The sequence below is a fragment of the Poecilia formosa genome, unplaced genomic scaffold (genome assembly GCF_000485575.1).
Source record: "Poecilia formosa unplaced genomic scaffold, Poecilia_formosa-5.1.2 Scaffold16, whole genome shotgun sequence".
Lineage (NCBI taxonomy): Eukaryota > Metazoa > Chordata > Actinopteri > Cyprinodontiformes > Poeciliidae > Poecilia > Poecilia formosa.
Genome location: NW_006799955.1, coordinates 3,539,343 through 3,566,479, shown reverse-complemented (window position 1 = coordinate 3,566,479; position 27,137 = coordinate 3,539,343). Strand labels below are relative to the sequence as shown.

Sequence of the window (27,137 nt, the reverse complement as noted above, 5' to 3'; positions counted from 1 at the left end):
AAGATTTTGACATTAATGTGAAAAAGTTCAACGGTTATGAATCCTTTTGCAAGGCACTAAAAAAAAGCCACGATAGCCAGTGCTTGATGGAAAACCGTAAGGAGACATTCCATGTGATTATAGACAATAATAGACACATATCTTACTGACAGAGGTTTAAAGGCACTAAAAAGGCAGTTTTTTTGCAACTTTCTTAAAAGTCAACATTTTCGCCATTTATATGCCTTTCACTTTGATATAATCAGGACCACATTTTCTGCGGTGCTCAATAGGTAACTACTCAGTGTGGCTACCTAACAAGGCAGCTGTGAGTGTCTGTTTTGGTATCCTAAAATAATTCAGAAACAAGTGAATCTCTGAAATGCAGAAGAAAACTTTCCTACACAACAAGGATTCCCAGAGACAAGCTTCAGACTCCCTTCTCTGGCTTGTTAATGTGTCAACAGTTGAAAATCTGTTCACCTTCCTCATCACTAAAATTATGGCATCCATCCTCATCCTCTGCCTCCTCGTCCAGCTGGAGGCTCCCAAAGGAGAATTTGTTTCTCGGTATAGGAGCGCTAGCCTCCACCGTACTGTTGCTGCAGTTCCCTCTGTCCTCTCCCTCAGACTCGCTTGACTCTGACCCACTGGTGGTGGAGCCCTCACACATTTGCACGGCCTCCACGTGTTTGACTCCGACCTGTCCTAACCGTTTCTTTCCGGCCCGGAACCTCCCCGGTGCCGTGAGGCCGTTGGCCGTCATGCGCCGCTCGAGAGCTGCCATGCGCTCGGCCCGAGACATAACCGGGCGTGAATCTGGCCCTGGTGGAGACGCACCCTGATGCGGGTCTGCACACGAGGCGTGATGTACTTTTTGGAGATTGTGTAAGCGAGGCGATCGGCTCGGGTGGGGGGAGCATCTTGTGTCATTAAACAGGGGGGGCGTGTAGCCATTCTGCTCAGCGTGAGTGAGAGAAGGAGCTCGGTGGGTGGGTTTATTGGCAGGATTGGAGACAACACTCCTTGAGCCAAACGTATGTTGACCTGGGAGGGGGCTGCTGCTCTGCCTCTCTCTGTTATGGCCTCTGATTTCCCCCACTGTGCTGTAACCAGGACTAAGGTCAAACTTTGGACGTGACTGCGTGAGAGACCGATATGGCTCATGGTTCATGTTGAGCAAAGGAGATTCCCTGTACTGCGTCTTGCCCAGTAAATGCTCCTGCTGGGAACCTGAACCCCGACGCAAATTGAAGTCCTCACCATAACCTTGATTTGTTCTGCTGGCCTGCTCCCTTCCCATGTTCAACTCACTATCTACAAAACTCGTGGCTGAGCTGCTGCCTTTTGCAAACCAAGATGCTGGACCTTGGCTCGGATGTTCTGGGGACATCTGTCGTGTAGACCCTCTTGATTCCTCAGGCTTGGAAACGGACTCCTTTCTGTCTTCGTGGCCGTTTCTTTGATGGTTCGGGCTCATCTTTGAAGTCCGTGAAGCCGCTGGGTCTTCGGCACTGACGAGCACCGACTCCTTCCAGTGACGCCGAGGAGGAGAAGAAGAGGACAAGTCCTCGGGAACACCACTCTGAGAGAGTTGGAAAAAAAGAAAAGAGTTTCAGAAATTATGTCATTAATAACAACTGGGGATTTTAAGTCCAATTCTTCCTTGCCTGAAAATATCCTGTTAGTTCAATTGCATGACTAAATACATTGCATGTACATTTAAGTGATCAAATAAAAAATTGCTGTTGCTAATTTAGCATTAGTCACAATGATATGTTATGATATTGAGAGGAAATAAAGACGCAAAAATAAACACGACCAGTGAACATTTATGGTAACAAGCAGACTGGTGCGATTATGGTTTAATGTCATAGACCAGCACAAAGTGGTGCAAACTGTCACTTTTTTGAGTCTTGGCAGATTGTCAACTGGAGTTTCATACAAAAAGCAATATCAAAGATAATTAGTTTGTTGACATTTACTGAGTTGTTCCCATTTCCCCAAATTAATGCACAATTTTCCACAGCAGACTCAGACGCTCAACTCTGTTACCTTCAGAGTCGAGGAAAAACTGCCTTGATATAGTGAGTGCACCCATAAGAGCCTTAGCTACCTTTTTTGTTAAAAAAGATGAAAGTAAAGTTATCGTAAGGCGGTATTTTTCTTGTGCAACAGATGAAGAGGAAAAGATGTCGATAAGTCGGTATGTAAGCTGTGCAACAGGCACGTGTCCGCAAAGCCGACCTGAACACTCAGATGTTTATGTGGCATTTAAAAATGTCAATAACACTTCTACTTCCACAACAGCGAAGTTTGAACATGGTGCAGAGCAGATGTTATGCTAAATTATTAAAGTACCAGTTGCACCACTGCTTTTCTGTTCAGTAGAACTGCACTGAGGGGCTAGATAAATGTGTAAGATTGAGTATTTGGGAAAAAAAGTCAAACATCTTCCACATTTTGATGTTAATAAACAATGTTAACTTAGCAAGCTAACAATTGTATTTGAAGAAAAGATGTGTCAAGATGAAACAAAACAGACAGGGTCCTGATTCTGTTTACCCCGACTGATTCTGACAAAAACTGGCAAAAAACAAAAACAAAAACTAAACTGAAACCACGGCAACCTACCAGTTTGATAATTACAAAGTAAAAGTTTCACAGAAATCACGCCAAGGAGGAAAAACATAACTGCTTACTTTATTTTCCATTTTTCAACACGAATCAATCTTTTTTATTGTTTTCTAAATGGCTGATAATTTTTCTATAATTTAATGGAAACAAAATGTATAAAGATAAAATAACTATGTTTACATTGTTAGATAGGTTCCATCTTTAATCAGAATGTAATAAAACCATTGTCATTGTTTTCATTATCTATCAACAATCACCTTAAATATTGCATAGTTATCTCAGTATTGAGCTGGAATTTCAGTATTTTAACACTATTTCATAATAACATTAGATTATGTATCGGCGGATTCAGGGTGCAACTGGATTTGACTTGGGCGTATTAGAGGAAAATGGGGAAGCCTCCCTTTTTATTCATTTAATATTCCTAAAATGATGCACCATTTCATTCTGCTTCACAGTTATGCACTGCTTTGTGTTGAACCATCACATAAAACCCCTTTGAAATTTACAGAAGCTTTTGGTTGACAAAAACATGACAAAATGTGGAAAAAGAAAAGTGTGTGAAAAGTGTTGCAAAATAGTATTCAGCAGCTTCCACTTCTATTTATTTATGTTAAACAACAGACAGTCAGGCAGAGAACAATGAATTCATCCAACCCAACTATGGATCACTGGGGCTTTTGGTTAATATTTACTTCAAACCAAGCAAAAAAGTAAGTTTATAAGTTCATAGACAAAGTTCATGAATAACTAAAGAGGAATAACACAGGCATATCTATATAAAGCAACAAATAATCTTCTGAGTACATTTCTTATGCATAGAAAGACTGACTTCTGATGGCACTTCATGGTGGCGAGGAGAAGGCAGCGGCGACAGGCGACTGTTGTGTTGAACTCGACTGCTGTATCGGACCCGGCTGTGTTTCCTGGCAGATGGGATGATGTAGGTCAGTGTTTTACATCGTGAAAGTCTTTACTTGAACTCGGAATGTCCAGCGTGTGTCTCGACTCTACCTTTCAAATGGGATCTTCTTGAACTCTGATTCCCTCACATAATCAATCACCTGCTTCTGTGTGCGACCGCTGCAGCATTAGCACATGAGAAATAATAATGAGTGTCGATACAAGGGCGGTAGTAGACTATTAGGAAAGCTAAATGCTTGCAGTCCTGACGAAGACAAAAAAAAAACTCCACCTAAATCTGAAGGAAGATCCTCGTGTGAAGAGCATAGGCTTGGGTTTGGGTTTAGGTTCCTCAAAGAGGCGGAAGAAGGCATGATATTCCACACAGATCTTCCAGAAGACTTTACAGCAATCCCTGCTGGCCATCAAAAACTCCAGCGTGTCCTGATAGGAGCTCTGAAAAAAAAACATTGAGAAATAATTCACAACTCTGAAGCAGTTTGTGTTCTCCAAGTATGACGAAACATCATACATTTAGATCTGGCCTTAGCTTGATGAGGAAACGTTTTCGCTTGAAGCTCAACTTGCGTATTTTGGACCAGTTGAAGGCGTTGATCCTCGTGTGTGTCTAAGGTGGTGAAAAATTAAACGCCTTTTAAAAACTTTTTTATTTTTGACAAAGTGAGAATAACTAAGAAACACAACCAGCAAATTGATGTTCACATTAATGTCTGTGTGAAGCTACCTGGAAGACCAAAACGCCGGTGTGCGCCACAGCCAGATTTAACTTCGAACCTTCCCGATCCTTGGCAGGATGCAGCCGAATCCCGTAAAAATCCAGCTTGCGAGCAACCTCCAATAACTGAAAATCTGACTCTGCTGGTGACTGACCTCTACAACACACACATACATGTAAATATTTACAGCTGCTAACATTTCGTCTGTATTTCTAAGGAGGGTGATACCTGTCAAGCTCATTCAAAAGCATAATACTTCAGTCACAAAGGTATTGAAAAACACTGTAGAAGAAAATGCAAAAAGGAAACAGGCAGGTGACCAGAATCAGATAATTTAGAACTGCATCAATAAGACCAGTCTGGTTGCTGTAATACCAATAACGTTTTTTTTTTTTTGTTTTTTTTGTAAATAAATAACTTTTTCAAGTAATACTCCTTCTACATTGTTTTATCGAATAAAAAATAAATAATTGAAACTTTTCCGATAAGGAAAAAATGTCTTAGTTAAATAAAAATAATTTTAAATCCAACTCTATCAGGGGTGTGACTAACGTTAGGCTTAAAAGTGTGTGTACATTACACTATACGTACAGGTCATACAAGTTCCTAGTGTTGAGTTTTTGAAGCACAAATTGTGGCTGGTGGAAGGAGCAGCAAACCTTAACTAACTTTCTTAATTCTCATTCGTAGATAAGCCTTCCTGTTTTCTGTGTGCCACTTAACAAGGGATTCAACTCAACATGGCACCTGGCCAGAGGAGCCACAGATATCGTTATCAGCTGTGGTAAAAACCGGCTCTCAGAAGCTGCAGCTTCAGAGAGCAGTGAAGCTTGTCTGAAGCTGCAGCGGCAGACCGCTGAGTGCTCATGGCCCACTGTGACGTAGAGCCACTGAGGTGTTGGCAAAGCTTCTTCTTAAATAAGTTATGAGAAATACTTGATGGAGTGGCTGGATGGTGTGAGGAGATCTGGAAGGGTTCCAGTAATGTACTCCCAACGGCTTTAAACTAGATAGAATGAAAAAGTAGTCCAACAAAAAAAAAAAAAAGCCAAGTTCAGATTCACTTCTCTCAAACTTCTGCATCAGTCATCTCTAAATAGAGTAAAAAACTGGGTTTCATCCCACTAACCCAACTAAAGACAGCTGTCTGTTTGCGTGTGTGTGCGTGTGTGTGTGTGGGTGTGTGTGCGTGTGTGTGTGCGTGTGTGTGTGTGTGTCACTTGGTGATCTAAAAGAAGCTTATAATCTCCTTTTGCTTCATGTTTTACTTCATCAGGGAAAGAGAAGCTGGTCAAAGTTGTGGAGAGGAAAACGTGATAAAATCTTCTGCAGTTTAAAGACTGCCAAATCTGCAATGAGCTGGTATACATCAAAGTATATCCATGCATTAGAGTCAAAACTTGAAAATCATCCACATATGCTCTCCGTGAAATCTGACTGCACTTGAGCTGTTTTGCACAGAAGAGGGCCAACAAAGTCTCTAAATGTGCAAATCTGGAAGACACAAAGCCCAAAAGACTTACATTAAGCTGTAAAACAAGTTATAAAAACCTGGCCAATGTAAGATTATATACTGTATGTTAAAGTGCTGTGTGTAGCACTCTGAGAAATAACCCATTCATTCAGTGGCTGCTTTCCTGAATGTGTCACTTGAGTAATAAAACAGCCCAGTGGGACAATAACAAAGCCTGCAACAACATTTCCTGTTCACAGCTGAGGAGAAAAATGTCTGTTCACCCACTGACCTTGTGTTATTATTTTAACCGTGGTTTAAAGATCACACACTCACATATGCTTTGAGTGAAACTCCATGATTTTGTCGATCAGGGGCATCTGATCTGGAATGTAGTTGTTGTTTAGCAGGTGTGAGCGGCAGTGGCTCTCGTCAAAGTCCCCAATCTCAGCTGAAACCGAAGGGAGAAAAAAGAAAAAAGAAAAAAAGGACAAAAAATAAAGAATTCAGCTTTAGAGTTGACGCCGCAAGGGGAGAAACGCGCAAACGCGCTTCGATCGCAACAGGCTAAAGAAAGAGGTCCAGATATGACCGGCAAATGGAAATGAGTCGTTGCTCTGCTGCAGCTCTGCAAGATTACATTCAGACATTAGACTGAGGGGTCTCCATGGCAACACAAAGTTAATCAATTTGAAATGCTGCGCCGTGTGCAGCATGACAATGTTTGCTGATAAGCTGAAGATGAAAAGAGCAACAGTGTATCTATAAAAGACAGTTGTCAGATCTATCACTGCTTTGGTGGCTTGAGCCGAGCGCATGAAACTTGGCCCCTGTGAGCCTCACACTGGATGATGTGGGAGACCATCAGAGCCGCGCTGGTGTCGTTGCACGTCATGCGTCCACTGGAGAGATCCTGCTTGATCTGGAGGGCAAACAGGTACCTAGGCACAAAACACACACAAAAAAATCACTTTAACAAGTCTGCCGATGTGATTGAGGGTAAATATGAACACAAGATTGAATTTGGCACTTTAGGAATTTATCAGTAGAAAAAAGAAAAGTAAAACTGTTCAAAGAGACAAAGTGTTTTCTCAGGTCACATGGATCATAGAGTTGCACTCCCACTCGTTTGTTGCTTTGTATTATAGGCAAAGAAAAAAAATGTACTAAAACTTTTTCATTGTTACAAAAACATACGAAGGTGAATTTAGTTTGTGCTGTCTAAGTAAATTAAGTTGTTTGTTGGGTTGTAGTTTTGAATTGATGCACGAATGCAAAAGTAATAAAACTAAAAACAGACTATATAGTACCGGTAATCAATAAATAAAAAAAACAAAAATCACCAAATACTGGCTTAACGTATACAACTGTCTCCTCCATGTCTTGTAATGGGATTACAATTGAACTAATAATCAAAAATATCTCGTATGAACTGTATTGGGTGCATTTAAACCCTTTGTTGCCAGAGTTTGTCTATCACTTCTTAAAATAAGATTTAAAAAAAATAAAAATTAACAGTGTTTTTGCCATCATGTAGATGCAAAATTAAGTACATTTGACACCTGAAAAAAGCATATATAACAAATATTTTTAGAGATATAATGCAAATAAACAATATCAGGCATAGTAACAAAATTTACAGTGTGTTTTATTGATGCTGATGTTGTTAAACAGGGCTCTGAAACTGAACTGTAACAAGTTTCTGCACAATCAATTCTGGTCCATTATCACAGCATTGTAAAGGCAACTGGATATTTTAAACTGACAACTGTATTTTGCTCAAAATCTGTTTGCTATGTAAAAAACTAAAACTTTTCTTTACTGGTCAGTCTTCCTTTGATCTTCTGTGGTCATGAGGCATGACTTATGACAGAAAAAAAAATATTCTTCAACACAAACAGCAGGCCCAGAATTTTCTGGAGGGACTAGATTTCAGTTCTGCTAAAGAGCTAAAGTGTGTTGCTGTGGGTATCCTTCCTGCCCAATGTTACGAAAGCGGAAGTCACAAGATTAAAGGATTAATACAGTTCTGTCTAATTTGTTGGTGCAACAAATTAGACAGAACCTTCAAGGGCTTTCAAGATTATTGACTGGGAAGGGGAACCACAGTTTCAGATAATGTCTTAAAGTAGCAATGTTTTGGAACAAACATCAGCAAAAGCCTCATTGTTACCATTTCTGTCAGGAAATAAAAAGCAGGCCAGCAACCAAGGTAGTTAAAACTTGACAAACTAATCAGCATGTGCACCACTGATCTTTTCAGAATGGATTTAATCTCAATCAGATCCCAAATATTGAGATCTTATTGAAGGAGAAAAGGAAGCAATATTCATGGAAATGAGCAGGTTTGCCCTAGAATCACAGCGAACTCCTGCCTAGTCGCTGTACAGAATTCGCCTAGTTACAAATTTTTCTGAAACTTCACTCCAAATTATTTACTGAAAATTAGACTATTTGTGAAGTTTTTTGTAGAGCATGACTAAAATATCAGAAATTAAATTCAGTTTGGAAAGCTAAAATATCTAGGCACAATGCTACTTGACATGCTATTGGCAAGAGTTCGCAAAAGAACTAATAATAGTACAACTAAAGTAGGCCATTACAAGCTTTTTTAGTGGGGGTCTCACGTATTTGCAGATTTTAGCTGTTCTTTCGACATGTTGAAATATGTTGTTTTAATATTACAAAGGGTTGAAACAATTTTTGAGTTAAGATTATTGAACTGCAATACTCAGTTAACTCTGAAACAGAATAACAAATCAAGCAACAAAAAAAGTCTAAGATTAAAACCACTGAATGTGTATGTTTGAAACAAACTAGACACCAAACGCTCCAAATAATAGTAACATATCATATATTGATGAAAAAATAGTAAGTAGAAACAGCTTTCTAATATCTTTCTCATACGAACAATCAAGCGATTGTCTAAGCTTTCATCAGTTGAATGTCAGTTTTTTTCTCTGTGCTCTCCTAAAAACATGCAGCACATCCGTATCTACAGAACACAAACCAGAAAATCATTAGCTCTACATCGCTAATCTCCAGAGGGCTAAACCAGCGAGATAGCAGCCATGACATTTGAATCCTATAACCTGAAGGGGGAATAAATCATCATGAAGTCAGGGCCCATGTTTCATGTATGCCTCAGTTACAACAGAGGCCTTTCACACTGACATGTATACAAACGTACGTCTCTGTGCCAAGAAGAAGACAAACGCATCTCCTAGATAACGGGAGTAAAGAGGATCCGCTCACCTCGTCAGCTCCTCCAGCAGCTGCGCATGGTCAGGGGGGAAAAACTTCACACTGAACCTCAGGGTTGTGTTTTTCGGTCCTGCGTGGAACAGGTTCATTAATAAAAGAACATTTGCATTTTAAAAGGAGATTATGCAGAGCAGTTACTCTCTTACAAGCTCCAGGAAGGACAAGGCTAAACAGCATACTGAAACACTTACGTCGAAGCTGCTTAATAATTGGTTTGATGTGGTCCAACCAAACCTGTGAAAGAACAGCAGAGGCTTGTTCAAGTACGAGTTGTTGAACAAATAATGTGAGCAATTTTGAGATGAGGCTGTATTTATTTACCATCATGCTTTTGTGGTTTTGAAACTCCAGGCCAAAGTAGTCGCCTTCAATCAGATTCATGTGGGAGCACACCAGGTCAAATAGCACCTTGCCCGACGCTTTTTGCTGTGGACAAAATCATGAAGGACAACACTAAACACAAAGCAGAAAAGGCAAGCATTTTTTTTCCCACTTTCAGTATTCTGCCTAGACACATTTAATGCATTTTATAAGCTTAAATACATCACATTGTTTCTTGACGACAAAATGAATCAATATGCCTTGATGCTAAACAGTCACATAGTTTTGTTGGAGAACATTAGCAAACAGACAGCATCAGGAAGACCAAGAAACTACAGAAGATAAGGGACAAACATTTGAAAAAGCTACAATTATTGTGTTATGAAACAATATTCCAAGCTGTGCTTAATTCAATATTTGAAACAAAACCCCTTACAAAACAAAAACACATCCACTAAGATATGGTTGTACCCCTAAGCTGACGAGGCAAGCAAGGACAGCAATGAGCCAGCAGCCAAAAGGCCAATGGTAAATCTGGAGAAGCTGCAGAGATTCACAGCACAGGAGACTATTAGGTGTGCACTCTACAAATGTAGCCTTTATGGAGGAATGACAAGGAAAAATAACTTTTTGATTTTTCTAATAACTCCATAAGAAGCCCTGTTTGCACTTCAACATAAGCCATGTAAGGTATATATACATAGTAAGGCTCTCAGATCAAATGAAAACAAAACTGAACAAGTTGGTGTACTTGGAAAATGTGATGGAAGGATTGCACTATGTATCCCCATTCCCATTTAGTGGGTTTCCACAGAAAGAACTCTTGTTCTACGATTGGTTCAGCTCATATGCCTCTGAATGCTGATTTTTTTTTTTCCCCCCATGAGAACCAACTGCCGTTTCCATATATTTTGGGAACCAAACACGCATAATCAACAGGTGGCGTCAGACAACTCGGAAGAACAACAGAAGAAGAGCGTAATAGCAAAACAGACCTTGATGCCCTGGGTGTATTACAGAGGTTCCTTTATGTGCAGCAAAAGAGAATCCAAGCTGTCCAGCTGATGCGGAAAAGGTTTATTTGTGTTTGCTGCCGTGCTCGTTATTTCTTTGTGTGCAGTTTGACTGGCGCACAATGGGATGTCTCAGGTTTGCACTGAAACACCAGGTATTCCACAATGCCCAACTAGAACCAAACTAGACACTGGGGAATCTCGTTCTTGAGCAAACATGTGACACTGGTTCAAAATCATGCTCAAGAACTGGAATGGGCTCCAAACTGCATCGATGGAAAAGCCCTGTGAAACATGGTGGATGCAGTATTATGTTGTGGGCATGCTTCTCTTCAGGAAGGGGATGGGAAACTGGTCAGAATGATAGTAGGCTAGATGAAGGTTGCTAAAGACTTGAGACTGGGATTGAAGCTCATCTTCTAGCAAAAGTCCAGACATGATGGAATGATTTATATTAAATCAGAATAATGTGTTAAACTGGCCTAGTAAAAGCTCAGATTTAAATCCAACACAGAACTTGTGGTGAGACTTAATGAGTCTGACTTATTTTTTTTATTATTATTATTTTTTTTTTGAATGGGCAGAAATAGTACAGTCTAAAAAGGGTGAAGCTGGTAGAGACATGCTGCAAAAGAGCTGCAGAATAAACTGCATTGACAGATGGTTTTCAATGAAGTTGCGTTGAAGAAAAATGCCCAATAAACTTTTCAGAACCATCTACCATTTCACTACCTTGTGCATAATCTTGTCTATCCTTGTTCTACTGCATAAAATCCTTAAACAAAATCTTTAAAAATCCTCAAAATGTTTGTGGCTGTAACACACCATTTTAGAAACACAAAATGGGTGTGAAATACTTACAATGCCCTATTAGTTGATCATTATATACCAATTTTCTGTTAATAATGTGTCACTTTCTGTGTCACAAATGTCTCTTTTGGCCTTCCTGCTTCCATGCTAGTGTTCAAAGAGCCTGCCACGACTAAGTTTCCATCATGCATGTTGCAGCCAAAGGGGCTGGGTTGAACCTCGTCTTTGATCTGGATTTTCAGTGTCGCTGCTGCTGCTGCTGCTGCTGACGGCCTAGCAGCCTTTGAGGTGGAAATCATATCGGGGTGGGATAAAAAGTTCCCCTGACCACCTCAGTCTTCCCTCAAACACCACACGAACTTAACTGCACACTTTTGGGCACTGCGAGAAACACACAAACCTCAAAAATGTACCTCAATCAAACTGAGAAACATTCCCACATGGGGTCACATTGGTGTCAGGGATTTTTCCCAACAGATTTCTGTTACAGACACTCAGACATGGCTTGACTCACAGGCACACACACAACAGGAACACGTCTGCCTGGCTGCTTCCTCGTGACTGGTCTGCACCAGCGCACAGCATATCTCAGCTACAGAATGTGAGTGTTTGTAGTAGGAGCCCCTCCTGGCTTGATACCGATTCAGAGCGCTGCCTTAATACGTTTCAAGAAAGGCGCTCTTACATGAAAGGACAGGGACATGTTGAGGTGCATGCTAGGACACGAATGTCTCTGGTGCAGCTAAAGGGAGTTGTCGAATTTTAAATTTAAATGACGCTGCCTGTGTTCCTCCAAATGCGTAAAGAATAAAAACTTAAGCTCTGTCAGCTTAGTCAAAGTGATTACATATCCTCATGTAAATGGAAAACCTTCCCCCAAACGAGACAATCTACCACTTTTTCCCAGCTTGCACAGGGAGTTTTCTACTACTGAGAGCCAGCTGTTTGCATATGGTGACAGAACCAGAGAGGGTGATGGTAGAGAAAGAGGTCACCAGTCCAAACATACATAGATACACGCTTTATTTAATGTCCTGAGAGAATGCCGTGTGTAAAAGGCAAAACATAGCCAGAATGAATTCAATGTTTCTTTCATTCATTGCAGTTAAACCTAGCATAGAAAAGCCATCAGCCTCTCTTTGAGGCTCTTGTGCCCAGCCATGTAATTGTGCCATTGTTGATAAAGAGGCCACACTCTGTGCAGAGACAGGTTGGGCAGAGGCTGATTAAAGCTGACCAGCACTTGATTAAATGCAGCTTTTTGCATGCAGGAGTCATGTCACCGGAAAGGACAACACAAAAACATTGTTAATGACGCACCAGTCCCTAAGAGTGATGTGTGCGTTGTTGCTTATCCAGCAAGAATAAACGCACCGTCAATACATCTTAAGGGGGCGGTGTAACATATTTTCCAGCTACATAGTGCCGTTTTATGGCACAATTCAGCAACTCTGTTACCTTCAGTTGTCATGAAGCTGCTGTATAAATCAAACATAACTTAAAAGAGATTTGACTTTGCTTTTCAATTGCCTTTAAATTGGACTCCGTCTCTTTAAGAAGCTCCTGCTCTTTCCGACACTCACTCTTCGGCACATCTTCACAACAATGCTGCTCCATGATGCTGTTTACAACCGTACTTATGAGCGCTGAAAAGTAGTTCATGTCTTAAGCTCAGCAGCTGCGTTGTTCCACCAGGTGTTGCTAATTGCTACTATTCTCAAGGAGCTAAGTTGGGAAGGCCCACGCACACAGATAGAGCACATGCGTGCAAAGCTAAAGTTGAAGGAATTGACACGCTTGGGAACGCCCTCTTTAGAGCGTTGCTTAGACAGAGGCCAACAAAAGGAATTGGAAACTATTGTTCGGTGTCATTTTGCTTTGTTAGTCCGTAAGGATAGCATGAAAAATGGACCAGCGCTGCATTTTAGTCTTAATAAATGGAATACATAAATTCAACTCAGTGACTCTTCTTCAGCCTCATACATCAAGGACCTAAATGGAGAAAGAATAATTCTCCACAAAGCACGAGAATCATTATCCACAAATGAGAAAATAAGCATTTTCAACCTAGCAAAATTTGTCCAAGAACACAAAATCAAATTATATAGATTCATTACACATAGAGTGAAATATTTCAAATCTTTATTTCTTGTAATCTTAATGATTATGGCTCATAGACGAGACCAAAATTCCGTGTCTCAGAATTATAAGATTACATTAGATCAATAAAAAAAGACATTCTAAACAAAAATATCAGGTTTCTGAAACATTTTCATTTCTATGCACAAAATACTTGGTGGTAGCGCCTTTTCCAGGATTCACTGCATTGATGCGTTGTGGCATGGAGGTGATCAGCCCATGGTTCTTCTGGAGTAATGGAAGTCCAAACTGCTTTAACAGCATCCTTCAGGTTATCTGCATTAATGGGTCTGACGTATTTCATCTTCCTCTTAATAATACTCCATAGATTCTCTATGGGACTCTGGAAAGGCCAGGCTGCTGACCAATTAACACAACAACATAATGGTCACTGAAGCAACTTTGGTACCTTTTGCTTTGTGGGCAGGTGACAAATCCTGCTGGAATATGAAATCAGCATCCCCGTACACATCATCAGCAGAGGGAAAACATGAAGTGCTCTATAATTTTACCCATGGTGTCAATAAATGTCCTCTGGGCATCTGTCAAGTCAGCAGCCTTCCCCATGATTATGTAGCCTCCTGACCTAGAATATGACCATTTAGATGCTCAGGAAACCTCTGCAGGCTTTTGAGTTACTTTGCTGATTAGGGTGTGACACCATGGGTTTCCAATATTTAACTTTTTCACAGTATTCTGAATTTTGGGTATTTATTGTCTATAAGTCATAATCATCAAAGATAGAAAAAAAGGCTTGACATATTTCACTATGTGCATTGAATCTATGTGAGTTTCACTTTCTGACATTAGTGACAAAAATATTGAACTTTCTCACAACATTCATATTTTTCAGATGTACCTGTATATATTTGCATGTAAACTACAAGGGATTTCAGATGTAACATCTGCAAAGGGTTAATGTCTTCCAGCTTTTATTCTACACCAGTTTGGCAATAAATGATTAGATGTTTTTTAACGATAATTTGCTCAAATTTCTTTTTATGATAAGGTTTTATAGTAGTTTAATTACTAAGCATGGCTTCAGTTTTACTTTGGTTCATTTAGTACTTAACCTTCAGTGTGAAAATTTATTTTTCACTCCTCTGCTTTGGTATTTCCACATATTTTAAATTAAAGGGACATTCTGTTTTTGGGCTGAGCACTGAGGCACACCCATGAGGCCTGGCGTTTGTGCAGCTGAGCAGCAATTCCAGTTAATTTAGGTCACCGGAGCTACAAAAGACAAAACAGAGGTAATTTAATTTAATCTGACTTTAAAGAACCTTTCATGTGTAGTGATTTGAAACTCTCCACCAGTAAAAGTCTTGATGTAAATTATGAAACAAACTAATCCCATAAATTAAAGAATTTAGACTCAGAAAAAGCCCAAATAATGGTAACACAGAAGGTCAAAAGTTTGCAGTTGTTCATCATTGGCAACTCACTAAACAAAATCTCTTTTTGCTGAAATTATAAATGGGTTTCTTGTCAAAAAAAGTTACTTTTAAAAATTAATAGTTCCTATATTTCCTTTGTCACTATATAAGTTCTAAAACCAATAAATCCTTTTGGGAATTTATCTCAATGTTATTCCTGTTACAGTTCTTTACATTATTGTCTACATATACAGGAAATTATTACTGTTAATTTCATGGAGAAATTGGTTCTTCTCATTAGTTTTGCTTTTTTGTAAACTTTTAACCTATCAGGATTAGATACAATCTACAACAAATTCAAGCCACGTTTGTTTTTTGTTGTTTAAATTTATAAAGCCGTTTTTTGTTTTATCATTTTACCCTGGAAAACATCCAGTTCAAACGCAGCATCAATAGCCCAAAATTAATGTGATCTTTGAGATGAATGTATCGCCGACTGGAACTGTAGGGATATAGTTCAATCATCATGAAAACAATCTGTGACCAAGAGCGTGCATGTCTTGGAGCCTTCGTTTCAGCAGAAAGGTTACATTTTTAAGAAAACATTGTGCCCTGCAGCTGACATTTCGTACCGTGTCTGCAATGGCAACAAAATGTCAGCAATCTCCATTTTTATTACCTTCATCTGTAAAAGCGTAATAGTCACATGTTTTCATTGGATCAGTAAGTTCCAGGAAGAGATGATGCGGTGCGAGTCAGCAGGCATGAGGGAAGCGTCTGTCTGGCCCAATTATGTTTGAACCCAGACTGTACTACCGTTTACATGTGTCTGCATCGCTACACTGACCTCTGCTTGCTCAGGCTGACAGAAGATGGCTAAATGAAGATGACAGCAATGTCTGCGCACGCCTGCTTTCTACTTCAGGGTAAACCTCCCCCCTCCCCCCAAAAAAAAAAAAAAAAAAAAGATCTCCCCCTCTACGTCCCAACGCTTGTTAGTAAGCTCCAGTCAAGACAAAAATGCGACTATAAAGGTCAGGTGTAAAGTAGCTGTGCTCTCCCTAAACTGCTGCCCTCCAGGAATTGTTAGCATGCTCCACTTCACCCGGAATAACCCAACAACTGGCGGTTCTATCCAAAACTTCAACTGCGGGTTTTGCATTTTGGGCTGGGGGAGGGTACCATGGGTGGCAAAGAGACTGCCAATGCCTTTAGGCTTCCACATGAAATGAAAGAACAAAGGGAGTCAAGTCCCCTTTAATATTTTGGTTGTGGTGCAGTGGGATCAGCTGAAGTTGACAGTGAGAGCAAATGGGGGGGAGGGGTTCATTCAGAGTTCCTACCCAATTTTCATGTTATAATTCTGACTCAGATTCCCAGTGTTCTCATTCTTCCTAAGCTCAATTTTTAAAGAATAAATTATACAAAGTTCAAAAAAAAAAATTATGGCAAATGAAGTGGTCAAACATGGAACATGAAAAAAAAGGAAAGTTGAACGAATGTAAACTTAAATGATTAATGAATGAATATATAATTAGTTGGATGAATGGTCAGACATATGGATGGTGTGACATATTTTGTCATGGAAAGCCAGAAAAAACCTAAATCAAATAACTCACTTTTTACAGACAGAGTGTTCTTTTCCAATAATCCAGCTATGCTGCCCCTGTAGCACCCGCTGGTGCAGTTATAGTGTAAAAGATCAAGAATTTGTCACATCCCAGCAGGCGGTTTTCAGCTGTGCTTTAGATCAGACGGTTTGAGTCAGAGGAAGGAACAAAGAGGAGAACAGAGGAAAAAAAAAAAAGCCTTTGTTAAAGTTGACACTCAAGATATTTAGTCGAATAAAAAATGCCGAGTAAAAATCTAATCAGAAACAGACTTCAAAATTCGATACATTTCCAAACTCAAAGATATTCATAGCAGATGATGTAAAATTATGAACATTTCAGCATGAGACACTTAGCTCGTGATTTTTTTCCTTTAAGAAATACAATACAAATTACGTAATTTTTTCCAGTGTTTTCCAAGTGTGGCTAGTGCTAGGCAAGTCTCTGAGTTGACTTCCTTGATAATGTGGATTCTTATCTTCACTGATATTTTCACAAAGCTGCTAAGATTTCTGAATTCACTACAGTGCATACAAGAGATTGACAACTTAAAGGTTTAAAAGAACAACTTTGCTTAACTTTGTTCAGCCTTCCTGTTAGCTGTTAGCTCTCTTGCACTCTCAACACCCAACTGAACCACAGAAAACACTCAAAATGTTATGAACCTCATTTTGCAGGTTTTGCACGTCATATGACTTCATGTTTAAACTCCTCAATGAGACTAAAAGGTTTTTAGTCGTCTTTATTTTGTAAATAAATGAAGAGCATCGCTGTCAACCCGTAGCCCGGTAGTACTCCATTATAGTCCCATTCATAGCCAAAAAAGTTAGAATATTTTTGCATTTTTAATGGGCCAATCTTTGTCCAGGAGAAAATTAGAAAATTCTTTAAAATAATCAGTTCTGATGTGGCAAAACGAAGGTAAAGGATGTTGTCTCCATATTCTGAAATCCATGTAAAAAGCTATTTGTTTCTCAGAAACCTAGGTTATCTTTTAGACTGTGGAAAAAGTCTATATTTTCTACATTTAATTTTCCATTATTCATATTTATCCAGACTTGGAATACTATAAAATCCCCTGGTATTCTTTATTGATTCCCTCTTGAGAACTAAAACTCGAGTAAAGAGGTCAAACGTTCAGCTCTCATTACAGTGACGTGGCAAAGGAAAACCCCAGGAACAATCTTGGAGAGTTTTAAGTGAACCATGGCTTTCCTGATACCGCTGCTGAGGGAAGGGCTGAGATTACAGGGCTGTTTACAGTAGCCGCCTGTAATATTCCCACACTGCGTCCTCCTTTGACTCTTATGAAAAACATATGCAACGACCCAGCGGAGTTCTGAGCAAACATCTATTCATGAAAGTGCTGTGAAAATGTTTCCACGTGATGTTTGTATAAGTGCAGGTATGTGTACTGTAAGGGAAGGACAGGACAGGGAGGTCAGCTGCAGCTAAAGCTCATTGAGATTCAGGTCATGCACTGCAGAGGTTCCCAGGGTGACTCTGCTGCTGCGCGAAGCTGACAGAGAGATGGGAGGAGCGAGGCAATCCTCCGGATAACCCTGTGAACCTGACATACAGATGCAATGTCAGTGTGCAAAACAGTGTGCTTGTGACTCATAAAAGACTGCATTAAAATAAAAATAAAAAACTGAAAGTGAAGAAATATCTATGTTTTTATGTGGTTGGTGGGAGAAATAAAGGGAATTTTTTTTTTTTTTTTTAATGGTCCAAACTCTGATGTTCAAAGGGAAAAACCTCAACAGAACCGAAAAGAAAAGCAATGATTGGGTTGCCACAGCTGTCAGAGTCATTCGGTCACAGTAAGCCAGCCCATAGGGCCCGAGAGGACAACCATGAAAAAGATGTCCTCTAAGATTCACCAAAGCCCCCGCCATCGCCTCCTGTTCTTTCTCGCTTTGCTCACCCCACATTAGTTTGCCTTCCTTACGTTCCCAAGACTCTGGCCTGCTGGAAACATATTGATTTTGCATAAAGGATAATTAGGTGTCCTGTTGTGCTGCTGAATATGCAACAGCACAAAGCTGAGCGCATTTTTGCAAAGACCACCAACTGTTAAGACGAAGGACCATAAAGCAGAGGATGATAACAGGTTTGTAGGCCAAAAGTAGAGCTTTGGCCAGACAGAGAAAGCATAAATGAGACCGCTTTCTTTTTTTTTCTTTTACTAGCACAAATTCAACTGAGCATCTGGAAAAAGGGGAAAGTATTAATATATTAATTATAACTGTTTTTTTCCCCCTCTCTCAGCCATTAGTTTAATAAAAAAACTATTTTTGGAACCCAATTAATATGTTTGATTGGGAGCTTTCATACTTTAACCATACCAAAATGAGCTGTAAAAGTTAATATATGAAGTATTTGTGAATATTTGTCTCTTTAAAATTATATTTTGAACACATTTCAGTAGGTTTTCAGGTTGCACAAATTGAGTTTTTGATGCAAGTTCAAAGAAAAGGTGTGATCATTTTCTATTATTGAGTTAAGCCAAGTGTGGCATCAACACATAATGTAATAATTATCTGTGCCTCAGCTGATCTGAGCAACCGATCAGTTTTAAGTATGAAGGACTTACATCAACTAACTCCTGTTATCATCGGTGTGCCTCTTTGTTCAAAAGTTATAATCGCCTCATGAATTAAGATCCAGTGACAGCCCTCTTTCTCTCATAGCAGTGAATCTCACAAAGCTCTGTGTGTGCAGACAATCAATAGGTTAATTAGGAGTTTAATTAGGTGTAGCTGTGACACACAGCTCCCACAAGGTGAGGTCAGGAAAGAGACTTTCATAGTTAGTCTCATTTAAATAAACATGCCAAAGATCAACTCTCACCAATTTGGAAAAGTCATGAATTACTTCCCATGTCATGGTCTTGTGCTTTAGAATATTGATGAACCTTAGAATAGTTTACTCTTAACCTAAGTTGACTTATTACATATACTTTTATGTTTTGTTTAACCTGTGCATCAGGATTATCCTGGAATTTACACTCGTTTCTATGATGTGTCATTTTAATCATGTATCTTAAATTTATAATCAGATCAGAGCAGTTATTCTGAAGTATTGTGCAAGGCTACAGCCTGCTTCCGAAAAATAAGTAGCGTACCAAGGGGAATAAACTCAACCAAGCCTTATACGTTATGTGAGTTAATCTCAAACAGGCAAATAATTTGAGAATCTAAACAAAGATCAAGAGACAAACTGAAATCATTTCTAATGGCAATAAACCCTCACAGGTCTCTGCATGATGTGGCTCAGAAAAAACTAGTTCTGACATCCTCTGATGTTGGACAATGCAGCACTAGTTTCCAGTTTTATGCTTCCTTTACCAAGAGATGGCATAAATGCACCCGTAGATTAATTGCATCCGCACCAAGTGTGAAATATTTACCTACGTCAAAATTTCAGAGGAAATGTGGAACAATTTAGCAGGAATGTGGGCACCTGAAACTTTGACCCCACTGTTGCCAACTCAGCAACTTTTTTTTTGCTATATTTAGTGACATTTCAGACAAAATAAAAAAAAAAAAATGGTACCAGCCAAAATCGGAATTGGCAGGTCGGGCTTTTTAAGGATCGGTAACTGGCGATTGGCCAGAAAACTGCAATCGGTGCACCCACAATGATTTGTCCAATCAAAGCAGATTAAGATTTAATAGAATTGCTAATATTTAACAACAGACTTGTACCAGCAGTACAATCTGCTGGTACAAGTCTGCTATAGTACCAGATTTCACCATGCTGACAACCCCAGGGCAGTACCTTGTCCTGGTGCGTTCCATCAACACTCAAAAGCCACCTCATTGCAGACCATCACAGTTATTTCTGGAGAGATACTAGCTGTAAAGTACGATAAGCACTTGGAGCTTGTGTGGTGCTTAAGAGCAGGCAGGTCTCAGGGGGAATTTGTTGGTGCCGTTCGTTCCTTTAGCTATAATCTCCTTCAGTAATAAATAATGACAGCTGTGCATGCTGCTCTGCTGGTGAGGCCAATCAATTGGGCTTCTTGAGATTAGCCGTAAACTACTTATCCCACAGAGTAGCAAATCCAGAGGCCCTTAGTCCTGTGATGTCAGGAAAGTGCATGGAGGATGGTTGCTGGGAGGGAACATAAAAAGAACCACCACAAAAAAAACTATGTAAACTGTTTCAAAGAGAAAAAAAAATACCTTGCAAAACTTTACCAGCAAGATTTGTGAATTTTCAATGAATCTATGAATTTCACTCGATGTATCTGTACCAGGAGTATCAGGGTATCAGATGCTCCTGCATTCATTGCAATAAAATAAATAAATAAACTACACATACAAAACACAAACTATTATCTACCAATATACAAATTCTGTGCATCTATTCAAAATAACAAAGAATATATAGGACAGAAACTGCATTGTATGTTTATATGTGTATTTTTACATTTGCAGTTGGTCAGTCAACTGGGATTTCCTTGTCAGAATATACCTGAGCTAAGAACATACAGGTGTAAAGACAAAAGCCTTCGAACCAAGCCGTCACTTCAAGGAAACGAAGATTAAGGTCAGCTTCCAGAGAATCTCCTTCACTTTAAATAAGCACTTCTGTTGTAGCCGCCGAGTGTTCAACAAGTTCTCCACTTAATATAAAGACCAGAGGGACTTCTGTTTCTGAGCATGTAGGAGAATTTAGATTTTGAAAGTAACATTTAACTTTTCATTTTTACTTTAAGAATACATTTTATGAGCTATTCTTAAAGTAAAATGTATTGTTCACGTATGTTGGGATGGTGTTTAGATACATCTGGATTTTGATCCAGAGGCATTACTGTGGTTGTGGTGTACTGAGCAAGAAAAACATCCTCATTGTACGGCTGATGTTCCCGTTTTGTAGCTGGAACTGCCTGAACAAAGGTGATGCAGCATTGCATTGTTTTGTGCTTTGAAAAGGGTCCTGAATCAAACAGGAAAACTTTAACAGCTCCTTTTCAGCTAATCGTGACAAAGATGAGCCCCTTCACAGTGATCCTTAAATTAGTCAGTCAGTCTGTTTTGTAAAAGATAGGCATAGGTATCAAGATATACCAGGGTCATAAAAGGTTACCGTTTCCAATGTACTAAAATGCCTCGCCCTACCACTCCTGTGGGTTTATACTGCTTTTATTGAACTGAAAGAGACGCAACATACAGCAACATAGAAGATTCGTTCCTGACTAAGTACCCGGCATTGTGCTTCAATGATTTGTCTTTATCATAGCTAGATGTTATGATAAACATTTGAAAACAACTAAATTTAAAACCTGTTAAGTACAAAGTCATACACAGCCTGAGCAAAACTATTAAATTAAGCGAAAAAAAAAAAAATTGTACAGATTGCCTTCTATAACTACCAATCAATATGTTATTTAGAGATGCACTGAAACTGATGAGGAAACAGACAAGTTGTTTCCAAACTGGACCTCATTCTGGGATCGGCGAGCTGGGAATAAATAGACTGCTCATTTATTCAGAAGACTGAATCAACCATAATAACGTGCAAACAGTTTGCCATGGTAAGATTTTTCACGAGTCAGAGTGAATATGGAGGTATGTTTACTGTGAACATGTGCCTTGTAACTGTGAAATTGAAATCAGAGAGAAAATCCTACAGAGTTTTTTTCAGTCTATCTTCTGGGGGGAAAAATAATAAAAAAAAGATGTTAATATAAGTATTCAGAATAGTTTTCATTTCAAATGTACTAGGCTGAGTGGAGCAAAAATATTACAGTAGGAATTTTATATTTTGTGACAGGTGAATTTGTGTACTTGCACTGAGAATTTGTGGAGGTTTAACAGTAAAACAGTAAAATCTTTTCACAGAATTATGTGATTTGTTTTACACCATCTGTTTTGGATCAATTGGGGTAAAACTGTTAAATTGAAGTTTTTTTTTTAAGTGTGACTCAAAGAATACAACTTGTGTACTTGTATTTGTAGAGGTGTCAACATTTTGTATTTGCGAAAGACTGGGAAAAAAATGCAATTGCAAACTATAGGGTTTTCCTCTGTGACTTGAATTTCACAGACACAAGACAAATACATGCATACAGCATGATGGAGATTTTTTCAGGCTGCTAAATAAGGAGAGAGTGAAACTTTCAACAGGCAACAGGAAGGCTGAATGTATTACTGTAAATATGCATCTTTTTAAAAAAAATAAAAAATAAATAAATTATCTGTTTATTCCTTGAGGTGATTGTTTAGTAGGCCTCTCAGCTCCCAGCCCTGCTTCTTTAAATTCTTTAGTCATCAAATAATGCCCCACAGAAACATTAAAATTATGATCTGAATTCTGTGTAAACGCAATCCACTATCTCTTAATCGCTCATTTACAGAAACCTCAAGGATGCCATCTGTACACATTATTTTGAAAGGGTGTGAAGTTTAGTGCAAAATGAGGATAGAACAATATCAAAAACAATCTCCAAGAAGTCTGGTGTGAACATTTTCTTAAGTATATGTGGAAAAGTCAAATTCACTGTGTTATGAAACGATCAGGAGTGAAAAATCTAATCCGTTTCATTTCATGCAGCATGAATAGAAGGACATGGCATTATGCCTAATTTCCTGTGGGCAGAACCTTCAGATTACTTTTTTTCCCCCACCTTATATAAGTACCAGAGCAACTTTGTATTAGTTACGCACTGAGTGGTTGAAACAGCAATAAGAATATGTGCAACATTTGCATTCCAAAACTCCATTTAACACCTTCTGCAGCACTAGCTTGAACAGCTGGGGTATTTTTGACCACTGCCATTCCCTTCTGCATTTCACATAGCTCAGATTAAACCTCCAGGCCACTGAATCACTCCACCTCCTGAGCGTGACAACAGTGTTCGCTGTCCTGAGCTGAAATCTCGCATTTAAGCTTGACGGTAGGGAATCTCGGGAACAAGCCAAGAGCCAGCAAACAAACTGAGTTAAACAAGAATTTTAGTCACTGAAGCTGTTCCCCTCTACTTGAAGTCAAGCCTGACCAGCATCTGTCATGATTGGGAAGACAACAAGAACCTGAACAAAAAGGAAGCAACCACTTAGGATTTTATCAGGCAATCGTCATACAACTAATCTCTGGTGTAAAATGTGATTCAATTTCAGAGGTGCAGCTAAGCTTGATTTTTCATGTAACAATCTTATAATTAGTCAAACCAACGCCAGCATTTTTGGAAGTTAAATTGCACAAAACGCCACACCCTGAATCCGTTTCTGAAGCACACCCTAGCTCTTTGGTTAGTAAAAAGACCAGTGCCGTGGCTAAATGCACATTTAGCCTGGAAATACACATACTGGGTCAGAGCACTGGAGTTTAAGTGGTCTCAGAGTCTGAAATCACCCACTCTGACTGATTTAACAATTCATAAGCAGCGAAGGAGACCAACATACAGGTTTCAGAGAGTAAGAGGTGTGTTAGGTGTGTGGGGTTGAAAGCTTGGGGAAGCCTACTGTGGGTGCAAACAGGGCTTAGAGTCTCGCAGTGCTGGCTGAGTGAGCATGATGGATTTATTTATTTATTTACTTATTTATTTTTTTTACTAGGAAAGATCTCCATGGCAACCTCCTATATGCAGCATGGCTGCTCTACTCTGAAGCTGCCAAGTATGAATCCATCAGCAACCACCTTATTTATTCTTCTAGGGAAACAGACATCAGGCATGCAGGAAGACAGCTTTTTCCAGAGAACTGATGTTTTACAAATTGATACCAGCAGTTAATCCTCCATATGCCTGTGCGCCTCATAAGTCCACACTTTGGGTTACAGACAAATCAGAGAGCCAAGACAGTCTGTGTACAAAAAGCACAAAAAAAGGGGAAAAAAATAAATAAATAAATCAATTTCATAACCGTTTTTAACTTTCACTTTAAAGAAAAGTTTATTAAAATATATTAATATAAATATATTTTCTCCAATATCAATTTGGCCATTTACTAAATTCCTGATGAGCCATAAGTTTGGAGAGAAGCACAGAGAACAGTCTGTCAGGATTTTCCTAATAAATAATAGACCATGGAAAACACTACTGCCTCTCAAATTCTTCAGCTCATAAAAAATATAAAAAAATAAAAAGAAAAAAATGCAACCAACCCAAAAATAATAATCTGCTGACACTGGAGAAAGATGATCAGGCACTGGAAGGTGCACAAACCACTTCCAACTTTTCAGGCAATGCTGCACAAATACCAGTCTAAAGCTTGGCAAACACCTGGAGGAACTGTGTGTCTGTTGAACTTATCATACAAACTGCTTCTCAGTTCAGTGCTCCACAGAACAGCTGGAAGTGGCATTAATGAGAAGTGATGTTGTGATGACGGGCTGAAGTTGGACTGTCGGAAGGAGTTTCTTAAAAAAAAAAAAAACAGAGGCCCAATTTCAAGGATTCAGACAAATTTATTTTAAGTCATGTTTGATATATGCAGCGTTTTATAATATCTGAAGGTAACATTACTTACTTCAATGTGCTACACTATGTTGCAGGAAACTACAAAATACCACCCCTTTAGTATCAATTCTTGTGGAAGAAATTTTAGGACCGTGACAAGTCTTCTGGTATTACACCAAGGAAAAAATCTATAAGGCGGAAGATTCTGTGTATAATCCTTTAAATTGAAATTGCCATACATTAGTGTCTAATTTAAACCCCATGTTTCACATTTAACTGTGCAGTGTGATCATGCACTCATACACAGCCATAAAGAGTTTTTCCCTAACTACATATATCTACATTTCGCTAAATGGAACCACACTGTGAGAATCCAGACTAGACTACTGAGTAAAACCATGAAATTAAATACTGAAGAAGTAACATTAAAACCACGAGACCTACATCACATAGATCATGCTATATTGTTCACATTTCTCCAGGATAGAGTGTGCTCTTTTGTTAAAAAGCACAAATCTACAACTGCCCTGTGTACTTGAATCAAGCAAGGTCATTTGATCTCTTAAGCTGAGATGAACTGCTTAGTGTGAATAAATCCAGACTGTGTCAGCACTTAACATCAGCGACCCCCTTTCATTCATCGTCTGCTCCTGACAAGGACACAAACAGGAAGGTTCCGTCAAGAGTGAGAAAAAACCTGAATGAGGTAACAATTGTGTGTGCACCTACCACTTCTTTAAAGCTAAGAGCTACAATACAAATGACAATCGTCACATACGTAATGGTCGTATAAGAGCAAGCGTTCTCGTGTACTATTAATTTGGCACCGACTGAATAAGAAGGCATTTTCTCACTGCCCACAACTAACAAAGCTTGGATTCTTTCAACACTGGACCTAAAGAAAAGCAAAGTAGAGTCATGGGATTCAAGCACTGGAGGTCAAAGAAACAATTGGATTACTCTTAATGGAATGAAAGAAAAAAAATTAACTTAAGTAAAGACATGTGGATTAGCAGATGGAATCTTCTCCTTGGATGATATTCAGTGTTAGATATTCAATAGTTTCCAGACTAACAATGTCCTGCCAATAAAATCACTCTTGATCAAGTGTTCTTACCTCCTGAACCTTTCTGACTTGTTACAGCCACAAAGTTTGATGCAATTTAGTGGAGTGTCACACAAGCATCCAACAAAGTTGTACATAATTGTGATGTGAATAGGATATACATTTTTTTTATTGCATCTTTAAGACTAAAATGGAAAATAAATGTGGTGTGCTGAATTTAGAAAACTGGAAGTGCAACCTTAAGGGCAACTACAGGGGGCATTTAGGGTTTAAATGTGGTAGTTTGAAGTAATTTTATTACAAACTTGTCCTTTAGTCTCATAGAGCCAGTCCTGTTATAAAGAGACATTCTGGTTGGACAAGCCCCCATACATGCAGAATTAGTTTTTATCATCTAAAAGCAGAAGCAGACAACAATGGACCTCTTTCATCATGAGATCACTTGTTTTTTTTATTTTGTTTGTTTTGTTTTTTTCATATTGGTCTCTTAGTGTTAAAAATGTTTGTTGAGACTGAATGTGGTTACTGCCACACATGTCCAACAAGATAAAACATTTCATTTTAAAATGTTGGAAAGATTGTGTTATACTAAGCACAGTATATGCAGACTTGGAGTAACATTTGCCTGGGCTTGAAAACAAAACATCTTTGGAACCCATTAGAGTAAAATTTAAATACCAGCATCATTCCTAATCGTTCATCAACTTTATTTATTAATACAGCACAACAGTGATAGAGATGCAGCACAGGACTGGGGGTGTTTACCTGAAGCAGGGAAGCAATGTCAGTGATGTGTGTTTTTTGTTTTATTAATGTTTTTTTTTGTTTTTTTTTTGATGGGATCAAAAGAATGGGGACTTTCATATCATGACGATAAAATTAGAAAAGGCTTATGAGGTATAGGTATGTCTGCAAGATAATGTAAATATGCAGGATTATTTTGCAAATTTGATCCATTTCTCCATCTCCTGTCCTCTTCTGCACACCGCTACAGCCTTTCCTCAATCTCTGCTTCATTCACACAAAGTTTGTTTCACACATTTGCCTTTTATATGCCCACAAGGTCCCAGATTCAATTACAACCAGAGAGAGGCAGGCTGCACAAGTGCAGCTGAAAGGAATTCAACACGTTGAGATAATGCACCATGGGACTGAGTTCTGTCTACAGGTAGAGCTAAAGCAAAGAAAAGATACAGGCACAATAAGAGGCAGCGACTTCTGCTTTTAATTACCCCTCGAACGTGGCAGGAAATAAGTCCTTAACTCATCAGGGCACTTCAGGAGAGGAGAGCAGCAAAGGTGAACCCAGAGTAATGCAATAAAATGAGCCACTGCAGGATAAGGATAATCCCAAGATACCGCACCACCGGTCGGCTCCGACATGTTAATTAGCCCCCCTGTATCTGAATGAGAAATTCA

At 39.1% G+C, this 27,137-nt stretch overlaps 1 protein-coding gene across 7 annotated transcripts in view; it reads right to left on the bottom strand.

The window, feature by feature from the left end:
* Positions 1-27,137, bottom strand: part of LOC103134342 (FERM, RhoGEF and pleckstrin domain-containing protein 1) — a 60,105-nt gene that overhangs the window by 15,048 nt on the left and 17,920 nt on the right. For 4 of the 7 annotated variants that reach the window (XM_016668684.1, XM_007546551.2, XM_016668683.1 and 1 more), the window contains 11 exons: positions 9,295-9,399; positions 9,165-9,207; positions 8,965-9,043; positions 6,553-6,650; positions 6,046-6,160; positions 4,265-4,412; positions 4,052-4,147; positions 3,812-3,975; positions 3,631-3,699; positions 3,449-3,542; positions 463-1,564 (listed from right to left, as the gene is read on the bottom strand). In XM_016668684.1, coding sequence (XP_016524170.1) covers positions 463-1,564; positions 3,449-3,542; positions 3,631-3,699; positions 3,812-3,975; positions 4,052-4,147; positions 4,265-4,412; positions 6,046-6,160; positions 6,553-6,650; positions 8,965-9,043; positions 9,165-9,207; positions 9,295-9,399 — 2,113 coding nt within the window. The remainder of the gene's footprint in view (positions 1-462; positions 1,565-3,448; positions 3,543-3,630; positions 3,700-3,811; positions 3,976-4,051; positions 4,148-4,264; positions 4,413-6,045; positions 6,161-6,552; positions 6,651-8,964; positions 9,044-9,164; positions 9,208-9,294; positions 9,400-27,137) is intronic. The other 3 variants (XM_016668686.1, XM_007546553.2, XM_016668685.1) reach the window with 2 other exon arrangements.